This window comes from Pseudophryne corroboree, chromosome 8 (genome assembly GCF_028390025.1).
Source record: "Pseudophryne corroboree isolate aPseCor3 chromosome 8, aPseCor3.hap2, whole genome shotgun sequence".
NCBI lineage: Eukaryota > Metazoa > Chordata > Amphibia > Anura > Myobatrachidae > Pseudophryne > Pseudophryne corroboree.
In genome coordinates this window covers 56,726,975-56,747,075 of record NC_086451.1, presented here as the reverse complement: position 1 = coordinate 56,747,075, position 20,101 = coordinate 56,726,975, and the positions used below count along the sequence as shown (strand labels likewise).

At 46.3% G+C, this 20,101-nt stretch overlaps 1 protein-coding gene across 2 annotated transcripts in view; it reads left to right on the top strand.

Moving 5' to 3' along the window:
* The window catches only part of AKNA (AT-hook transcription factor), a 71,057-nt gene extending 51,158 nt beyond the window's left edge, over positions 1–19,899 (top strand). For both annotated transcript variants that reach the window (XM_063936426.1, XM_063936427.1), the window contains exons 16-22: positions 2,329–2,439; positions 12,255–12,346; positions 12,431–12,520; positions 12,766–12,867; positions 15,727–15,828; positions 16,414–16,540; positions 16,706–19,899. In XM_063936426.1, the coding sequence (XP_063792496.1) occupies positions 2,329–2,439; positions 12,255–12,346; positions 12,431–12,520; positions 12,766–12,867; positions 15,727–15,828; positions 16,414–16,540; positions 16,706–16,946 (865 nt within the window). In that variant the 3' untranslated portion in view covers positions 16,947–19,899. The remainder of the gene's footprint in view (positions 1–2,328; positions 2,440–12,254; positions 12,347–12,430; positions 12,521–12,765; positions 12,868–15,726; positions 15,829–16,413; positions 16,541–16,705) is intronic.
* Positions 19,900–20,101: the final 202 nt, after the last annotated feature.

Below are 20,101 nucleotides of genomic sequence, written 5' to 3'. Positions count from 1 at the left end.
GTGAGTTGATGTGAATAGTCGCTGTCACGTTGCGTGATCACATAAGAACGCATTGCGGCAACAATGGACGAGGGGCCCCATTTGTATGGAGTCGGTCCCGCAAGACAGCCGATGATGATATACTGTATCTTGCAGATATATTGGTATTTCTGGCTGTGTGTATGGTTGACCCGCTGACCGCACCAATATGTTGTAAACAGAGCTGGCCCTAACCAATGTGATGCCCTGGGCAAGATTTTGGCTGGTGCCCCCAGCATTGCCGCTAGTTCTGCCTCTGACCCATCACCCCTCTACCAGCACAGCACCCATCACCTGGCAGCACAGATCACAGCAGTAGCCAGCAACACCCATCACTCCTCACCCCCAGCAATCCTCATTGTGGAGGCCTGTGCCAGCAACAGCATTGGCTCCCCCAACCCCCAAAATTTAAAATGGGGACAGTGCGCACCTCAGATGTGCAACGCTGACCATCGGGTGCCCTAGGCAATTGCCTAGTTTGCCTACGCGTACGACAGGCTCTGGTTGGAAGCAGGAACCGCGAACAAAGGCGTTGCAGTTGTTGTGATGTCTTGCCAGACACACATCAAGTGGCCAATTGGTAAATATATATGCTTACCAAATCAGCCACTCTGTTGATAGAACAGGTGGTTGGGGGTTCTGTCGGCATATTGTGCACCCAGCATTACATTGTAGTGGGCCCTGGCTGCCCTGAAGCGATGTTTTCCCCCTCCTTATACTTATTCCGTAGCTGATCACAGACCAAAGCACTGGAGGAGGGTCTGGGGGAGAGACCAAGGGCCTAATTCAGACCTGATCGCAGCAGCAAATTTGTTCGCTAGTGGGCAAAACCATGTGCACTGCAGGGGGGGGGGGGGGGGGATATAACATGTGCAGAGAGAGTTAGATTTGGGTGGGTTATATTGTTTCTCTGATGGGTAAATACTGGCTGCTTTATTTTTACACTGCAATTTAGATTTCAGTTTGAACACACCCCACCCATATCTAACTCTCTCTGCACATGTTACATCTGCCCCCCCTGCACATGGTTTTGCCCATTAGCTAACAAATTTGCTGCTGCGATCAGGTCTGAATTAGGCCCCAAGTGCATATACTGCAAATCCCTCATCATAAGAATATTTTCCATCGCGGTCACATGGAGCTGGGATGGAAAGACCTGATCACCGGCCAGACTATACGTACAGTTCGCCGCTGCTTACATGCCACTTTTTTCCCTCTTTTTCTATGTTTTGTTTTACATATTTTTACAGTTAGTATTTTTTTTCTTTATTTGTCATATCCCCGAGAAACTCTTTCCCATCTATTCTTATGGTAGAGGAGAGCGGCCCGTCTATCTGTCTGTACAGGAAATGAGCTTGCCGTTAGATGCGTATGTATACTTTCATGTGTTCTTAGTACACATGAGACTCCCTTATCATTTTCTCAATTTAATGTCACAAATGTGACTTATTCACCATCTGTAGGTGCAGAATGCTTTCCTCAGTTTGCATAACATGAGAAAACATCACAAGAGACTCTGGGGTGTGGCTACTGAGGCCACTACGCAATTACTGCGGAAGACCCCGATGATGATCTGGATTCAATGAATGACAAAATTGGGTTTTCCTGCAACAAGACCTATACTTTGGGGTTCATCAATGTTTATCTGTTACAAGGGTGGTCATTCCGAGTTGATCGCTAGCTGCATTTGTTCGCAGCGCAGCGATCAGGCTAAAAAACGGCAGTTCTGCGCCTGCGTATGCGGCGCAGTGCACACGTGCAACGTACGGCACAACGAACGATGCAGTTTTGCACAGGGTCTAGCAGATGCATTTGAGTCGCACTGGTTGCCGCAGAGTGATTGACATGAAGTGGGAGTTTCTGGGTGGCAATTGACTGTTTTCAGGGAGTGTTCGGAACAACGTAGGCATGCCAGGGAAAACGCAGGCGTGGCTGGGCGAACACTGGGCGGGTGTGTGACGTCAAATCCGGAACTGAATAGTTTGAAGTGATCGCAAGCGCTGAGTAGGTGTTAAGCTAATCTGAAACTACACAAAAAAAATTTGCAGGCGCTCTGCGATAAAAACGTTTGCACTTCTGCTAAGCTAAAATACACTCCCAGTGGGCGGCAGCATAGCGTTTGCACGGCTGCAAAAAACTGCTAGCGAGCGAACAACTCGGATAGACCACCAATATCAGCAGATTGGTGTTGGGATGTGTCTGGCACAGTGTGGTTTACAATTTATACAGGCAGTGTGCCAAAAACAACTGCAAAGAAAACTCCCAGCGTCTTCACCTATGTTCCATTTACTCTCCATTCTCTCCCTCCAGTCAGGCTATAAGCAATCTGCAGAAGGAGGTGATTCAGCTCCGGCAACATCTAGAGAGCAGCCTGCACCGGTCACCGACACGAGGAACCCCGGGGCCGCTTGCTTCCAATCAGTGAGTGCAGATTTATGGGCTTGGGCTGATATTTAGGGTGTGTTTACATCAGGGCAGATATAATATGTGCAGAGAGACTTAGATTTGGGTGGGTTATATTGTTTCTGTGTAAGGTAAATACTGGTAGCTTTATTCTTACACCGCAATTTAGATTTCAGTTTGAACACACCCCACCCAAATCTAACTCTCTCTGCACATGTTACACCTGCCCCACCTGCAGTGCAACATTGCTTGATAGTTTACTTACAAACATGAATTAGGCCCAGTTTGGGCGGGATGTAATGGAATCCGCGAGGCGGGATGCCGGATGATCTCTGACTTTTTTTTTTAAGGGGCAATCACTTACTAAGCAAGACGCGTCTGTAGGAAAAACACGCCTCTTGCCAGCATCTACAATCTGAGCAATCCGAGATCACTGATGCCATGCCTTGTAAGTGAACGCCCCTTTAAATAAAATGTCCGAGCTCTGTTGGCATCTCGCATCTCCAGAGAGCTCGGACTTCAATACATCCTGACGAATGTCTCTGACCACCTAGCAATTACCAGGTTCTAGTAGACAACAAATGGTGTGACTTTTAGCTGCAGAAAGGGATCTTTATAATAAGAGCCATGGTCTATGGAATGCACACCCATAAGCATTGGTAGAGGCAAACACTGTAATAAGGTTCCAGAAAATATAAATTTATTATTTATTTAGCAAAACATAAGACCACCCTACATAAACTAGCATATTGTTTCTACCTCTGAAACAATTGACTAGACCAGTGGTTCCCAAACTTTTTTGGAGTAACTGTGCCCTAGAGTATGAGAATTTTTGTCTTGGCACCCCTAGGCCAAAAGTTTCTTATTGAGAAATTCAGAAAAAAATCTTTAAGTAAATTGTGTTTATATGTCATGCTTAGGTTCTGCTATGTGGTGAGGGACGGGAGTCAGCACTGGTTGTGTCTATCACGTCGACCATAAATAAATTGAATTGGTCCAGGAACACCAACCCAGGGCTCTCCTTCATGTGCCCCGAGGCACCCCAGGGTGTCACAGCACCCAGTTTGGGAACCATTAGACTAGGGAGTAGGATGATTGACTGCTTACCTTGATGGACAATTGTTTCGGGTTTTTTTAGATTAAATATCCATATAGGTATAGTGAGTGCATAGGTATAGTGATTGTATAGCTATGGTGACTGTATAGGTGTGGTCACAATATAGGCATGATGATTGTATAGGTATGGTGATTGTATAGGTATGATGGCTGTGTAGGTATAGTAGCTGTATAGGTATAGTGATTGTATAGGTATGATGGCTCTGTAGGTATAGTGGCTGTATAGGTATAGTGATTGTAGATTGTATAGATATGATGGCTATGTAGGTATAGTGGCTGTATAGGTATAGTGATTATATAGGTATGATGGCTGTGTAGGTATAGTGGCTGTATAGGTATAGCGATTGTATAGGTATAGTGATTGTATAGGTATGATGGCTGTGTAGGTATAGTGGCTGTGTAGGTGTAGTGATTATATAGGTATGATGGCTATGTAGGTATAGTGGCTGTATAGGTATAGTGATTGTATAGGTATGATAGCTGTGTAGGTATAGTGGCTGTATAGGTGTGGTGATTATATAGGTATGATGGCTATGTAGGTATAGTGGCTGTATAGGTATAGTGATTGTATAGGTATGATGGCTGTGTAGGTATAGTGGCTGTGTAGGTGTAGTGATTATATAGGTATGATGGCTGTGTAGGTATAGTGGCTGTGTAGGTGTAGTGATTATATAGGTATGATGGCTATGTAGGTATAGTGGCTGTATAGGTATAGTGATTGTATAGGTATAGTGATTATATAGGTATGATGGCTGTGTAGGTATAGTGGCTGTATAGGTATAGTGATTGTATAGGTATAGTGATTATATAGGTATGATGGCTGTGTAGGTATAGTGGCTGTATAGGTATAGTGATTGTATAGGTATGATGGCTGTGTAGGTATAGTGGCTGTATAGGCATAGTGATTGTATAGGTATAGTGATTGTATAGGTATGATGGCTGTGTAGGTATAGTGGCTGTATAGGTATAGTGATTGTATAGGTATAGTGATTGTATAGGTATGATGGCTGTGTAGGTATAGTGGCTGTGTAGGTGTAGTGATTATATAGGTATGATGGCTATGTAGGTATAGTGGCTGTATAGGTATAGTCATTGTATAGGTATGATGGCTGTGTAGGTATAGTGGCTGTATAGGCATAGTGATTGTATAGGTATGATGGCTATGTAGGTATAGTGATTGTATAGGTATGATGGCTATGTAGGTATAGTGGCTGTATAGGCATAGTGATTGTATAGGTATGATGGCTGTGTAGGTATAGTGGCTGTATAGGTTTAGTGATTATATAGGTATGATGGCTGTGTAGGTATAGTGGCTGTATAGGTATAGTGATTATATAGGTATGATGGCTGTGTAGGTATAGTGATTGTATAGGTATAGTGATTGCATAGGTATGATGGCTGTGTAGGTATAGTGGCTGTATAGGTATAGTGATTATATAGGTATGATGGCTGTGTAGGTATAGTGGCTGTATAGGTGTAGTGATTGTATAGGTATGATGGCTGTGTAGGTATAGTGGCTGTATAGGTGTAGTGATTATATAGGTATGATGGCTGTGTAGGTATAGTGGCTGTATAGGTATAGTGATTATATAGGTATGATGGCTGTGTAGGTGTAGTGGCTGTATAGGTATAGTGATTGTATAGGTATGATGGCTGTGTAGGTATAGTGGCTGTATAGGCATAGTGATTGTATAGGTATAGTGATTGTATAGGTATGATGGCTGTGTAGGTATAGTGGCTGTATAGGTTTAGTGATTATATAGGTATGATGGCTGTGTAGGTATAGTGGCTGTATAGGTATAGTGATTATATAGGTATGATGGCTGTGTAGGTATAGTGGCTGTATAGGTTTAGTGATTATATAGGTATGATGGCTGTGTAGGTATAGTGGCTGTATAGGTATAGTGATTATATAGGTATGATGGCTGTGTAGGTATAGTGGCTGTATAGGCATAGTGATTGTATAGGTATAGTGATTGCATAGGTATGATGGCTGTGTAGGTATAGTGGCTGTATAGGTATAGTGATTATATAGGTATGATGGCTGTGTAGGTATAGTGGCTGTATAGGTGTAGTGATTGTATAGGTATGATGGCTGTGTAGGTATAGTGGCTGTATAGGTGTAGTGATTATATAGGTATGATGGCTGTGTAGGTATAGTGGCTGTATAGGTGTAGTGATTATATAGGTATGATGGCTGTGTAGGTATAGTGGCTGTATAGGTATAGTGATTATATAGGTATGATGGCTGTGTAGGTGTAGTGGCTGTATAGGTGTAGTGATTGTATAGGTATGATGGCTGTGTAGGTATAGTGGCTGTATAGGTGTAGTGATTATATAGGTATGATGGCTATGTAGGTATAGTGATTGTATAGGTATGATGGCTGTGTAGGTATAGTGGCTGTATAGGTGTAGTGATTATATAGGTATGATGGCTGTGTAGGTGTAGTGGCTGTATAGGTATAGTGATTATATAGGTATGATGGCTGTGTAGGTGTAGTGGCTGTATAGGTATAGTGATTATATAGGTATGATGGCTGTGTAGGTATAGTGGCTGTATAGGTGTAGTGATTGTATAGGTATGATGGCTGTGTAGGTATAGTGATTATATAGGTATGATGGCTGTGTAGGTATAGTGGCTGTATAGGTATAGTGATTATATAGGTATGATGGCTGTGTAGGTATAGTGGCTGTATAGGTGTAGTGATTATATAGGTATGATGGCTGTGTAGGTGTAGTGGCTGTATAGGTATAGTGATTATATAGGTATGATGGCTGTGTAGGTATAGTGGCTGTATAGGCATAGTGATTGTATAGGTATGATGGCTGTGTAGGTATAGTGGCTGTATAGGTATAGTCATTGTATAGGTATGATGGCTGTGTAGGTATAGTGGCTGTATAGGCATAGTGATTGTATAGGTATGATGGCTGTGTAGGTATAGTGGCTGTATAGGCATAGTGATTATATAGGTATGATGGCTGTGTAGGTATAGTGGCTGTATAGGTGTAGTGATTATATAGGTATGATGGCTGTGTAGGTGTAGTGGCTGTATAGGTATAGTGATTATATAGGTATGATGGCTGTGTAGGTATAGTGGCTGTATAGGCATAGTGATTGTATAGGTATGATGGCTGTGTAGGTATAGTGGCTGTATAGGTATAGTCATTGTATAGGTATGATGGCTGTGTAGGTATAGTGGCTGTATAGGCATAGTGATTGTATAGGTATGATGGCTGTGTAGGTATAGTGGCTGTATAGGCATAGTGATTATATAGGTATGATGGCTGTGTAGGTATAGTGGCTGTATAGGTGTAGTGATTATATAGGTATGATGGCTGTGTAGGTGTAGTGGCTGTATAGGTATAGTGATTATATAGGTATGATGGCTGTGTAGGTATAGTGGCTGTATAGGCATAGTGATTGTATAGGTATAGTGATTGCATAGGTATGGTGACTTGATCGCAGCCGTGCAAAATTTTCCACGGCTACGATCAGTTACTCAGACATACGGTGGGACGTCCAGCACAGGGCTAGTCCGCCCCGCATGTCTGGCTCTGCCCCGCCACACAAGTACAAAAGCATCGCACAGCGGCAATGCTTTTGTACTTGACAAGTAGCTCCCTACCAGCGCAGCTCCTGCGCGCTGGAAGGGAGCTACTTGTCGCTGTCCGGGTCACAGCAGCTGCGTCATGCAGCCACCGCGGCCCGCCCCCCGCACGGTCCGGGCACGCCTGCGTTTCCCAGACTGCACCCATAACATGGTGGCCAATTGCAGACGGCCCGCCCCCTCCCGCCCAGCGACTGCCTATGCCTATCAATCAGGCAGAGGCGATCGCAGGGCTGAGATGGCCGTCAGGCTGTCTGGAATTCGTCGGTGCAGTGCGGCGTCGGCGTATGCACAGTTCAGACCTGATCGGCTGCTGTGTGAAAACGCACAGCAGCGATCTGGTCTGAATTAGGCCCTATATGTATGATGGCCGTGTAGGTATAGTAACTATATAGGTATTGCTTGTATACTTGTATGTATGGTGACTGTATAGGTATAGTAAATATATTTGTACAGAGACCACACAGTTATAGTGACAATATTAGTATAGTAACCATATAGATATGATGATATAGGTGACCATAGAGCTGTGGTGACTATATATTTATAATGACCAAATATGTATGATGACCATATAGATATGGCGACTATATAGCTATGGTGGTCATATGGATATAATGACGTATATATATTGTGACCATGTAGTTATAGTGACTGTATAGGCATGGTGACTGTATAGGCATGGTGACCATATAGGCATGGTGACCGTATAGGCATGGTGACCGTATAGGCATGGTGACCGTATAGGCATGGTGACTGTATAGGCATGGTGACCGTATAGGCATGGTAACCGTGTAGGCATGGTGACTGTATAGGCATGGTGACTGTGTAGGTATGGTGACTGTGTAGGCATGGTGACCATATAGGCATGGTGACTGTGTAGGCATGGTGACTGTGTAGGCATGGTGACCATATAGGCATGGTGACCGTATAGGCATGGTGACCATATAGGCATGGTGACTGTATAGGCATGGTGACCATATAGGCATGGTGACTGTGTAGGCATGGTGACTGTGTAGGCATGGTGACCATATAGGCATGGTGACCGTATAGGCATGGTGACCGTATAGGCATGGTGACCATATAGGCATGGTGACCATATAGGCATGGTGACCATATAGGCATGGTGACTGTGTAGACATGGTGACCATATAGGCATGGTGACCGTATAGGCATGGTGACCGTATAGGCATGGTGACCGTATAGGCATGGTAACCGTGTAGGCATGGTGACTGTGTAGGCATGGTGACTGTATAGGCATGGTGACTGTGTAGGCATGGTGACTGTGTAGGCATGGTGACTGTGTAGGCATGGTGACCATATAGGCATGGTGACTGTGTAGGCATGGTGACTGTGTAGGCATGGTGACTGTATAGGCATGGTGACTGTATAGGCATGGTGACTGTGTAGGCATGGTGACCATATAGGCATGGTGACTGTATAGGCAAGGTGACCATATAGGCATGGTGACTGTATAGGCAAGGTGACCATATAGGCATGGTGACTGTATAGGCATGGCGACTGTATAGGCAGGGTGACTGTGTAGGCATGGTGACTGTATAGGCATGGTGACCATATAGGCATGGTGACTGTGTAGGCATGGTGACTGTGAAGGCATGGTGACTGTGAAGGCATGGTGACTGTATAGGCATGGTGACTGTGTAGGCATGGTGACTGTGTAGGCATGGCGACTGTATAGGCATGGTGACTGTATAGGCATGGTGACTGTGTAGGCATGGTGACTGTGTAGGCATGGTGACTGTATAGGCATGGTGACCATATAGGCATGGTGACTGTATAGGCATGGTGACTGTATAGGCATGGTGACTCAGACTGTGTAGGCATGGTGACTGTATAGGCATGCTGACTGTTTAGGCATGGTGACCATATAGGCATGGTGACTGTGTAGGCATGGTGACTGTGTAGGCATGGTGACCATATAGGCATGGTGACTGTATAGGCATGGTGACCATATAGGCATGGTGACCGTATAGGCATGGTGACCGTATAGGCATGGTGACCGTGTAGGCATGGTGACTGTGTAGCCATGGTGACTGTATAGGCATGGTGACTGTGTAGGCATGGTGACTGTGTAGGCATGGTGACCATATAGGCATGGTGACTGTATAAACTAGGTGACCATATAGACATGGTGACTGTATAGGCATGGTGACTGTGTAGGCATGGTGACTGTGTAGGCATGGTGACCATATAGGCATGGTGACTGTATAGGCAAGGTGACCATATAGGCACGGTGACTGTATAGGCAAGGTGACCATATAGGCATGGTGACTGTAAAGGCATGGTGACTGTGTAGGCATGGTGACTGTATAGGCATGGTGACCATATAGGCATGGTGACTGTGTAGGCATGGTGACTGTGTAGGCATGGTGACTGTGTAGGCATGGTGACTGTATAGGCATGGTGACTGTGTAGGCATGGTGACTGTATAGGCATGGTGACTGTGTAGGCATGGTGACTCTGTAGGCATGGTGACTGTATAGGCATGGTGACCATATAGGCATGGTGACTGTATAGGCATGGTGACTGTATAGGCATGGTGACTGTATAAGCATGGTGACCATATAGGCATGGTGACTGTATAGGCATGGTGACTCAGACTGTGTAGGCATGGTGACTGTATAGGCATGGTGACTGTATAGGCATGGTGACTGTTTAGGCATGGTGACCATATAGGCATGGTGACTGTGTAGGCATGGTGACTGTGTAGGCATGGTGACCATATAGGCATGGTGACTGTATAGGCATGGTGACCATATAGGCATGGTGACCGTATAGGCATGGTGACTGTATAGGCATGGTGACCATATAGGCATGGTGACCATATAGGCATGGTGACTGTATAGGCAAGGTGACCATATAGGCATGGTGACTGTATAGGCATGGTGACCGTACAGGCAAGGTGACCGTATAGGCAAGGTGACCATATAGGCATGGTGACTGTATAGGCAAGGTGACCATATAGGCATGGTGACTGTATAGGCATGGTTACTGTGTAGGCATGGTGACTGTGTAGGCATGGTGACTGTATAAGCATGGTGACTGTGTAGGCATGGTGACTGTGTAGGCATGGTGACCATATAGGCATGGTGACTGTATAGGCAAGGTGACCATATAGGCATGGTGACTGTATAGGCATGGTGACCATATAGGCATGGTGACTGTGTAGGCATGGTGACTGTATAGGCATGGTGACCATATAGGCATGGTGACCGTATAGGCATGGTGACTGTATAGGCATGGTGACCATATAGGCATGGTGACTGTGTAGGCATGGTGACTGTATAGGCATGGTGACCATATAGGCATGGTGACCGTATAGGCATGGTGACTGTATAGGCATGGTGACCATATAGGCATGGTGACCATATAGGCATGGTGACTGTATAGGCAAGGTGACCATATAGGCATGGTGACTGTATAGGCATGGTGACCATACAGGCAAGGTGACCGTATAGGCAAGGTGACCATATAGGCATGGTGACTGTATAGGCAAGGTGACCATATAGGCATGGTGACTGTATAGGCATGGTTACTGTGTAGGCATGGTGACTGTGTAGGCATGGTGACTGTATAAGCATGGTGACTGTGTAGGCATGGTGACTGTGTAGGCATGGTGACCATATAGGCATGGTGACTGTATAGGCAAGGTGACCATATAGGCATGGTGACTGTATAGGCATGGTGACCATATAGGCATGGTGACTGTGTAGGCATGGTGACTGTATAGGCATGGTGACCATATAGGCATGGTGACCGTATAGGCATGGTGACCGTATAGGCATGGTGACTGTGTAGGCATGGTGACTGTATAGGCATGGTGACTGTATAGGCATGGTGACTGTGTAGGCATGGTGACCATATAGGCATGGTGACCATATAGGCATGGTGACCGTATAGGCAAGGTGACCATATAGGCATGGTGACTGTGTAGGCATGGTGACTGTGTAGGCATGGTGATCATATAGGCATGGTGATCATATAGGCATGGTGACTGTGTAGGCATGGTGACTGTGTAGGCATGGTGACCATATAGGCATGGTGACCGTATAGGCAAGGTGACCATATAGGCATGGTGACTGTATAGGCAAGGTGACCATATAGGCATGGTGACTGTATAGGCAAGGTGACCATATAGGCATGGTGACTGTATAGGCAAGGTGACCATATAGGTATGGTGACCGTATAGGCAAGGTGACCATATAGGCATGGTGACTGTGTAGGCATGGTGACTGTGTAGGCATGGTGACCATATAGGCATGGTGACTGTATAGGCATGGTGACTGTGTAGGCATGGTGACTGTGTAGGCATGGTGACTGTGTAGGCATGGTGACCATATAGGCATGGTGACTGTATAGGCAAGGTGACTGTATAGGCAAGGTGACCATATAGGCATGGTGACTGTGTAGGCATGGTGACTGTATAGGCATGGTGACCATATAGACATGGTGACTGTGTAGGCATGGTGACTGTATAGGCATGGTGACTGTATAGGCATGGTGACTGTATAGGCATGGTGACTGTGTAGGCATGGTGACCGTATAGGCATGGTGACTGTATAGGCAAGGTGACCATATAGGCATGGTGACTGTATAGGCATGGTGACCATATAGGCATGGTGACCGTATAGGCAAGGTGACCATATAGGCATGGTGACTGTATAGGCAAGGTGACCATATAGGCATGGTGACTGTATAGGCATGGTTACTGTGTAGGCATGGTGACTGTATAAGCATGGTGACTGTGTAGGCATGGTGACTGTGTAGGCATGGTGACCATATAGGCATGGTGACTGTATAGGCAAGGTGACCATATAGGCATGGTGACTGTATAGGCATGGTGACTGTATAGGCATGGTGACCATATAGGCATGGTGACTGTGTAGGCATGGTGACCGTGTAGGCATGGTGACCATATAGGCATGGTGACCGTATAGGCATGGTGACCATATAGGCATGGTGACTGTATAGGCATGGTGACTGTGTAGGCATGGTGACCATATAGGCATGGTGACCATATAGGCATGGTGACCATATAGGCATGATGAGCATATAGGCTTGATGACAAACATTGTTGATTGTTTGCAGGAAACGACATGAAGGGAAAGCTGGTCACGCTGCCCATGGCCTGGGTTCTCCTATATCTAGGCGCGAGGCTGCTACAAAGGAACCAAGAGTGGGTAAGTGTCTCAGGGTCACTGTCAGCTGCAGCTGATCTGGTCCAGGGTAGAAACTGAGCTTAGTGTTCTTCTTTGTCCGCACAGAGGACCTGATGGGCACCTCCGTGTCACGTGGCCGCGATCCTGCTCAGCGAGTTGCACAGGGTGGAAGAGGAGTCCGGGGGGCATACACAGGTGAGCTATTGGGATAACGGGGGTTCTGCAATCGGCTCTGCGAGTAAGAAATCAGCATGATTTAGTTAATCGCTAAACTGAAATCGTTAGTCAGTTATGAGGCAATACCAGCCTTATAACTGATTGTCTGTTCATATTTAGTGGCAGACTTGCCAAATGCGCATGTGGTCCTTTATCTTGGAACCTATCTCATAGCACCCTAAATGTCAGTCTTTATCTAATCTATCCATGTTTTTTATTTTTAGGGTCACGATACCAACTTCCAGGATACCCTTCCCCAAGCCGCGCTCAACATGTCACCGTCCCGCTCTGTCAGAGGTGTCAGGAAGCTGAGAGAGAGAGTGCTGGTATGAGAATGTCCCCTGGTCCATACAATGACAAACCGTATGCAGGCTTACTGTCTATAAATTAGTTAGAGGAAAACTACAGTAAGATACAGGTGGAAGGATGGTTGTGGGGTAATTATTACACCTTACTGGGCCTGATTCAGAGTCGCATGCAGTCCACATGAAACGCTGACAACTAGTTGAGCGATTGTCCATCTCATGATCCTGAGTGTTGCAGGCCTGTCTGTCACACAGCAAGGCCTAAACCCTACTACCTGGTCCTGCTGTGTCATCTCACAGCCATCTATGCCCCTTTTGGCTTCCTGTGGCACTCCCGAGTCCTGTGTCACTGTGGTAAATAAACAGTATGGCTGCATGGGTGCGGCCATATTGGATTCTGTAATGTGATTTTCCCAGTTCAACTAGATTTCAGAAGCTGCGCTCACATGATCTGATGATCCAATTAACTCTGGGAGCACCCCTATTTAAACCAGGTCCAGAGTACTGCACATTTCTACCTTCTCTTAGGATAGTCCTCTGGCAGGCCCCAGGTCTTTCTGATGGATCTTGTGTACTAAGGATAGGGCTAACGCAAGTGTGCAGTGATAATGATTACTGCTATGTAACCAAGCATATGTGTAGGGCCGGTGCAGTCACATAGATGTGTACCACTCGGCAGCATGCAGGCAGATATCCGTGTTTAGCTCCTGCACCCAGGTCCTGATTCAGGTGTGGTCGGAGGTGCACAAAGTACTGATGTTCGGTAGGACCTGTTCTGCACATGGGTTCTGTAACACAGGATGCAGGAATGGCATCAGACTGTCAGTGATTGACAGTCTGATGCCGTTTGGGGGCGGGTAGGGGGCGGCGACGGGCTCGGTTTGCGAAAATGGAGGCGTATAGCCGCCGTTTAGGGGGAGGGAAGAGGCCAGGGATCTCCATGGTTGCACAGAGATTTCCTGGCCTCTATGACGGGCAGCTTGCGCACCCCCATGAATGCTGCAAGCCGCCCAGTGGTTGCCGGGGAAGATCCGATACTGTGTCCGTGGACGCATGTGGGATCAGTAATGCAGAAGGAGGCGTGACGCCCCCTGCTGCATTACCATGTTAGTGCTTACACAGAAGCAGCAGCGATAGCAACTCCAACCCCATCTGAATCAGGCCTGCAATGCAGCTGTAGATGACGTCGACTTGCGTGCAAACTGTGCATCCTAATTAAAGCATTTGCCACAGGATACTGTGATAGGTGCCAGTGACTACTGTCACTTCCAGTCCTTGGGGGTAGTTCTGAGTTGATCGCAGCAGGAACTATGGGGGTCATTCCGAGTTGTTCGCTCGTTGCCGATTTTCGCTATATTGCGATTAGTCGCTTACTGCGCATGCGCAAGGTTCGCTGAGCGCATGCGGTTAGTTATTTTACACAAAAGTTAGGTATTTTACTCACGGCATAACGAGGATTTTTCTTCGTTCTGGTGATCGGAGTGTGATTGACAGGAAGTGGGTGTTTCTGGGCGGAAACTGGCCGTTTTATGGGCGTGTGCGAAAAAACGCTGGCGTTTCTGGGAAAAACGCGGGAGTGGCTGGAGAAACGGGGGAGTGTCTGGGCGAACGCTGGGTGTGTTTGTGACGTCAAACCAGGAACGACAAGCACTGAACTATTCGCAGATGCCGAGTAAGTGTGGAGCTACTCAGAAACTGCTAAGAAGTGTCTATTCGCAATTCTGCTAATCTTTCGTTCGCAATTCTGCTAAGCTAAGATTCACTCCCAGAGGGCGGCGGCTTAGCGTGTGCAATGCTGCTAAAAGCAGCTAGCGAGCGAACAACTCGGAATGAGGGCCAGTGTTAGCAGTTGGGCAAAACCATGGCCCTCATTCCGAGTTGTTCGCTCGCAAGCTGCTTTTAGCAGCATTGCACACGCTAAGCCGCCGCCTACTGGGAGTGAATCTTAGCTTATCAAAATTGCGACCGAAAGATTCGCAATATTGCGAAAATACTTCTCTGTGCAGTTTCTGAGTAGCTCGAGACTTACTCTACCAGTGCGATCAGTTCAGTGCTTGTCGTTCCTGGTTTGACGTCACAAACACACCCAGCGTTCGCCCAGACACTCCTCTGTTTCTCCAGCCACTCCCGCGTTTTTTCCCAGAAACGTCAGCGTTTTTTCACACACCCATAAAACGGCCAGTTTCCTCCCAGAAACACCCATTTCCTGTCAATCACATTACGATCACCAGAACGAAGAAAAAAACTCGTAATGCCGTGAGTAAATTACCTAACTGCATAGCAAATTTACTTGGCGCAGTCGCACTGCGGACATTGCGCATGCGCATTAGCGACTAATCGCTCCGTTGCGGAAAAAAAAATAACGAGCGATCAACTCGGAATGACCCCCCATGTGCACTGCAGGAGGAGCAGATATAACATGTGCAGAGAGAGTTAGATTTGGGTGTGGTGAGTTCAATCTGCAATCTAAATTGCAGTGTAAAAATAAAGCAGCCAGTATTTACCCTGCACAGAAACAAAATAACCCACCCAAATCTAACTCTCTCTGCACATGTTATATCTGCCCCCCCTGCATTGCACATGGTTTTGCCCAACTGCTTAAAACATTTCCTGCTGCGATCAACTTGGAATTACCCCCCTTGTGTTTGAAAAATTGACAGTTAGGGGCTGATTGGTTCATACGTTCTCTCTCCAAGCTTTGATAAATCTCCCCCTTAGTGCTGGTGATGAGTGAGTGAACGGGAGAAATTAGTTAAAGAAGCACTGCTGAGTGCGGGTGCAGATGTGGCCCTCGTTTTGGGCCCTTGTTAGAATATGATAGGATGCCTTTTTATCTATGTAACCTGTAATAACATATTCCATAACTCCTGTGCTCTGCAGTGTCCATGAAAACATCAGGGAAGGATGAAAACGCTCTTCCAATACATCCAGCCTGTCCTCTTTGCCATGGGAACAATGACTCTGATAATACACCAAGAAATGGTGAGGGTATTATATGCTGCAGGATCACATTCATTTCCAGAGACACACTCCCTACAACCCTTTACTCAAACATGCGGGGTGACGCCCAGCACAAGGGAGGTCCGCCTCGCATGCCTGGTCCTGCCTCCCCACACACAAACAACGAGCGCATCACAAGACAGCGAAGGCAGACGGCTATCCGCCATGTTAAGGCTGCATGCGATGTCACACAGCCGCTGCGGCCTGCCCCACAAATGGTCCGGACACACCTCATTCCTGCCTCCCTCCAGGACTTCGCTTCAGTCCTCGCACATGCGCGCAGTGGCCAAGACCGATTTTCGCACTTCAGCGATTCATACCGAATCGGGCCCGTAGTACAGTACATGCCTGCCCCAATCCGAGGTTATAAGGAACACTCCTCCCCCATTCTCCTAGGCCCTCCCATTAGCTCAGTCAGAACTTGCTGAACCCACTCAAGTTTCCATGCATGAGTCAAAGGTTGCTGGACTGAGAACATCCACTGCAGATCCTGACAAGCAGCCCCCTACCTAGTGCATTTATGTCTTCAGGATGAGATCTGCGTCTGACTACATTTTGTCTTTACAGGAATGTCTCACGGAGACAGCCGTCCACACCACCAGCGCAGGAGGCACTTGCAGTGCAGGCACAGAATTGTGCCTCCTCCCGTGGGCTATATTCAGACCCCCCTTGTCCCTTACAGCCCTCCAGTAATGTGAGTTTTCCATCTTGAATGTGTTTATAGTTACATAGAGGGCTAACAATAATTGTTCTTTTCTTCTGTCTTATCCGATCTAATCATAAAAGTTAGAAGTGATTGTATTTTCCTACGTATTTCATGCATGCATACTGTATTTAGGTTCTCTACCTCTCCTCCTAGATATGGCACCTCACCCAGTCTCTATGTTCCCATGGGATATAACGTAGCTGAGCAGCGACCTCCGTATACTGTGACGTCTCCCCCTAAACCAGACCTCTTAGAGCTGGAGGACCTCAGCTGGCCATTGAATCGAGCACTAGAGGCAGCCAAGGAACTGAAAGTAACCAGCAGGCGTATGTGCCGGTCGCTTACGATGGATCTCAGCTCACAGCGGAATCTGCGGGGATCCTGTCTTTTCTAGTATGGAGACATCTACATAGCATTTATTTTGTCCGTCACTCAAATGATGTCTGTGATTCATCCTCTTGGCCTGATTCCATGTACAGATAATAATGTGCTCCCTATTAATTGCAGATTTCCTGTATACACATGAAATCTGAACATCATACACATTATTCTCTAAGGAAAACTGTGCCAGGTGGTAGCGCCCTTTTGGATTCCCTTCTCTTGACTTTTAGGGGGACATTTACTAAGCAGTGATAAGAGTGGAGAAGTGAGCCAGTGGAGAAGTTGCCCCATCAACCTCCTAACTGTCATTTTTCAAACACAACCTGTAACATTGCAGTGAGGAGCTGATTGGCTGGAACGTTATCTCTTTCCACTTTATCTCTCTCCAAGGCATAGTACATAGACCCCATAGAGCAGGCATTCCCAACCTCGGTTCTCAAGGCACACTGGCAGTCCAGGTTTTAGTGATATCCATGCTTGCGCACAGGTGACTTAATTAGTACCTCATTTACTTTGACTTATCCATCTGTGCTGTAGCCTGGATATCACAAAAACCTGCACTGTTATGCCCCTTTCACATCGCACAAATAACCCGGTATCGACACGGCATATTGCCGTGTCGAAACGGGTCAGTGTGCGATGTGAAAGGTCCTTTGTTGAATTAGCGGGTCGCCTGACCCGGTAATTTAACCCGGTAAAAAAGAAGGGTTATTACCGGGTTGAATACCGGGTCAGGTGCAGTGTGAATGGGAGCCGTTCCGATGCGACACGGCTCCCATTCACAGCATAGGCAGAGGCGGCGCAGGAGATGAGCTCATCTCCCGGCGCCGCCTCCACCCCCGCCCCTGCTGCTGCCGCGCCCCCCCCGCTGCTATGGCAACCGACCCGGTATATTGCCGGGTCGGAAAGCCAGCAAAGGAGTGCAAATGCCGGATCCCACCCGGTAAGGACACGTTTCTCTTACCGGGTGGGATCCGGCATTTGCGATCTGAAACCAGCAATAGTGTGCATTGAGTCTACCCAGTAATCCATTACTGACTTCATGGTGCACAACCAATGAACCTAATGGAAACAGTGGGTCTCAATACTAGTCAAATGTTCCTCGTCGACTAATATCTTCCTTGCTACTTCCTATGACCGGAGCGGAATCACACCAGTTCTCTTCATATGCTGGCCATAGAGTGTTGCCACCCATTAAACTTCATACAGTTGCTCAGGTCAGTATTGGCTGCACCTGTCCTATTATATGTCAGCCTCTGGCTGTTGTTAGTCTTTAGATGTGTACACATGGTGCGTTTTTTCTTACAATTTTGACTATATAGTCAAAATCGGAAGAAAATATAGCACTGTGTGTACAGTCCTTGCGATGCCGATGCGCGGTCTTGCGGGATCGGCATTGCAATGAAAAATAGACTGTGCAGGCAGCCCAACATAGACTATATCGGTGAGGCCGGGCTCCAGCCACATCGAATAGTCAATGGGGATAATTCAGACCTGATCGCTAGGCTGCATTCTCATACAGCGGGCGATCAGGTCTAAACTGCACATGCATATGCACCGCAATGCGCAGGCACGTCGCACGGGTATAATGTGGATCGCAGCTCAGCGATGGGTTTGTGCAAAGGATCCATTTGCACGGGCGTTCGCAAAGAGATTGACAGGAAGAAGGCGTTTGTGGGTGGCAACTGACCGTTTTCTGGGAGTGTATGGAAAAACTCAGGCATGTCCAAGCGTTTGCAGGGCGGGTGTCTGACGTCAATTCCGGTCCTGGACAGGCTGAAGTGATCGCTGCGGCTGAGTAAGTCCTGGGCTGCGCAGAGACTGCACAAGATCTGTTTGTACAGCTCTGCTAATGCGATCGCACACTTGCACAGCTAAAATACACTCCCCCTGTAGGCGGCGACTATCTGATCGCAGCGGTGCAAAAATCGCCTGCTAGAGATCAGGTCTGAATTAGGCCCCATGTCGGGCTGTACAGGCATCGCACCGTGTGTACACGCCATTAGAGAAGGGCATTTAGTTCCAGCAACAAAAGTAAAATAAGTTATAGGGTTTACAGGGAGGAACGCTCACCCATTGTGAGCGGAGTTCTTCCTTAATAATTTTAAAATAAAAATATAATCAATGGACAATTACGAACTTACAAAATAATAATGGGAAATAATATTTTTTTTCTATTAGAGGCTAGTACACAAGTACGGCTGCTGACCCCCTCCCCACCTATAGTGATGGATCACATGGGACGGTACAAAGTTACTATTAATTACCGATACCCCTTATTAACTTTGGTACCACATAGATTTTGAAATGTAGCAGAGAAGAAAGTTTTCACACAAGCACAGGTTACAGATTACACAGGTAAATAGAAGGTGTTGTTTTATTTTTTAGATATTTATATTTTTGTATCCAGAGTTTTGGTACGAAAATGAAAGTTAGGAAGTATTTAAGTGTGATCGCTTGTCTGAGAAAGTGCTCTTACTCCTGAGGCGTTACAGGGAATATTATGTCTCACCCGCTGGTTCTAACCCAGAACTTACATTCCTTTGTGTGTGGGTATGTGATGTCTGTCATATAATGAGCGCTAATTAAGTTGCGTTGCCATGGTGACTGATAATGTGAGTATATAGCACGTTAATACTGAGTCACAATTACTGTAGCTAGTGGCGTATTCAGCTAAAAGGTCTTCAAGTTATTTCCAAGTTATTTATTATTCATCGGCTGTGAAGTACGTTTGCTGTTAGGATGTTTCAAAAAGAGCTCAAACAATGATTTATGTTTTAATTATGTTTTTATTAGTTTTTGTAAGATTGTTTTTACATGTACAAAAATGGTACAAGTTTTGGACTGTCTGTATGTAAACTGCGTGTGAAAGAGCCATTTTGGGGTGTTAACAATGATCTCATGTTTTTTGTCAAAAAAAGCTTTGTACAAATCTATTTTTACATTTCATAATTTTTATAGATTAAAAAAAATAACAAAAATAATATGTGGTGTCGTTATTTCATGAACTGTCCATGTAACACTTTTACTCTTATTCGGGTTATCACACTGAGAAGAAAATATCAATCTACAGTACTGTATGTTGGCAAATTGAGCATTGCTAAAAAATAACCGGTGACTGACCATAGGTGTCCCGTGAGTGTCCACCAGCGATCCCTTAATCTAAGC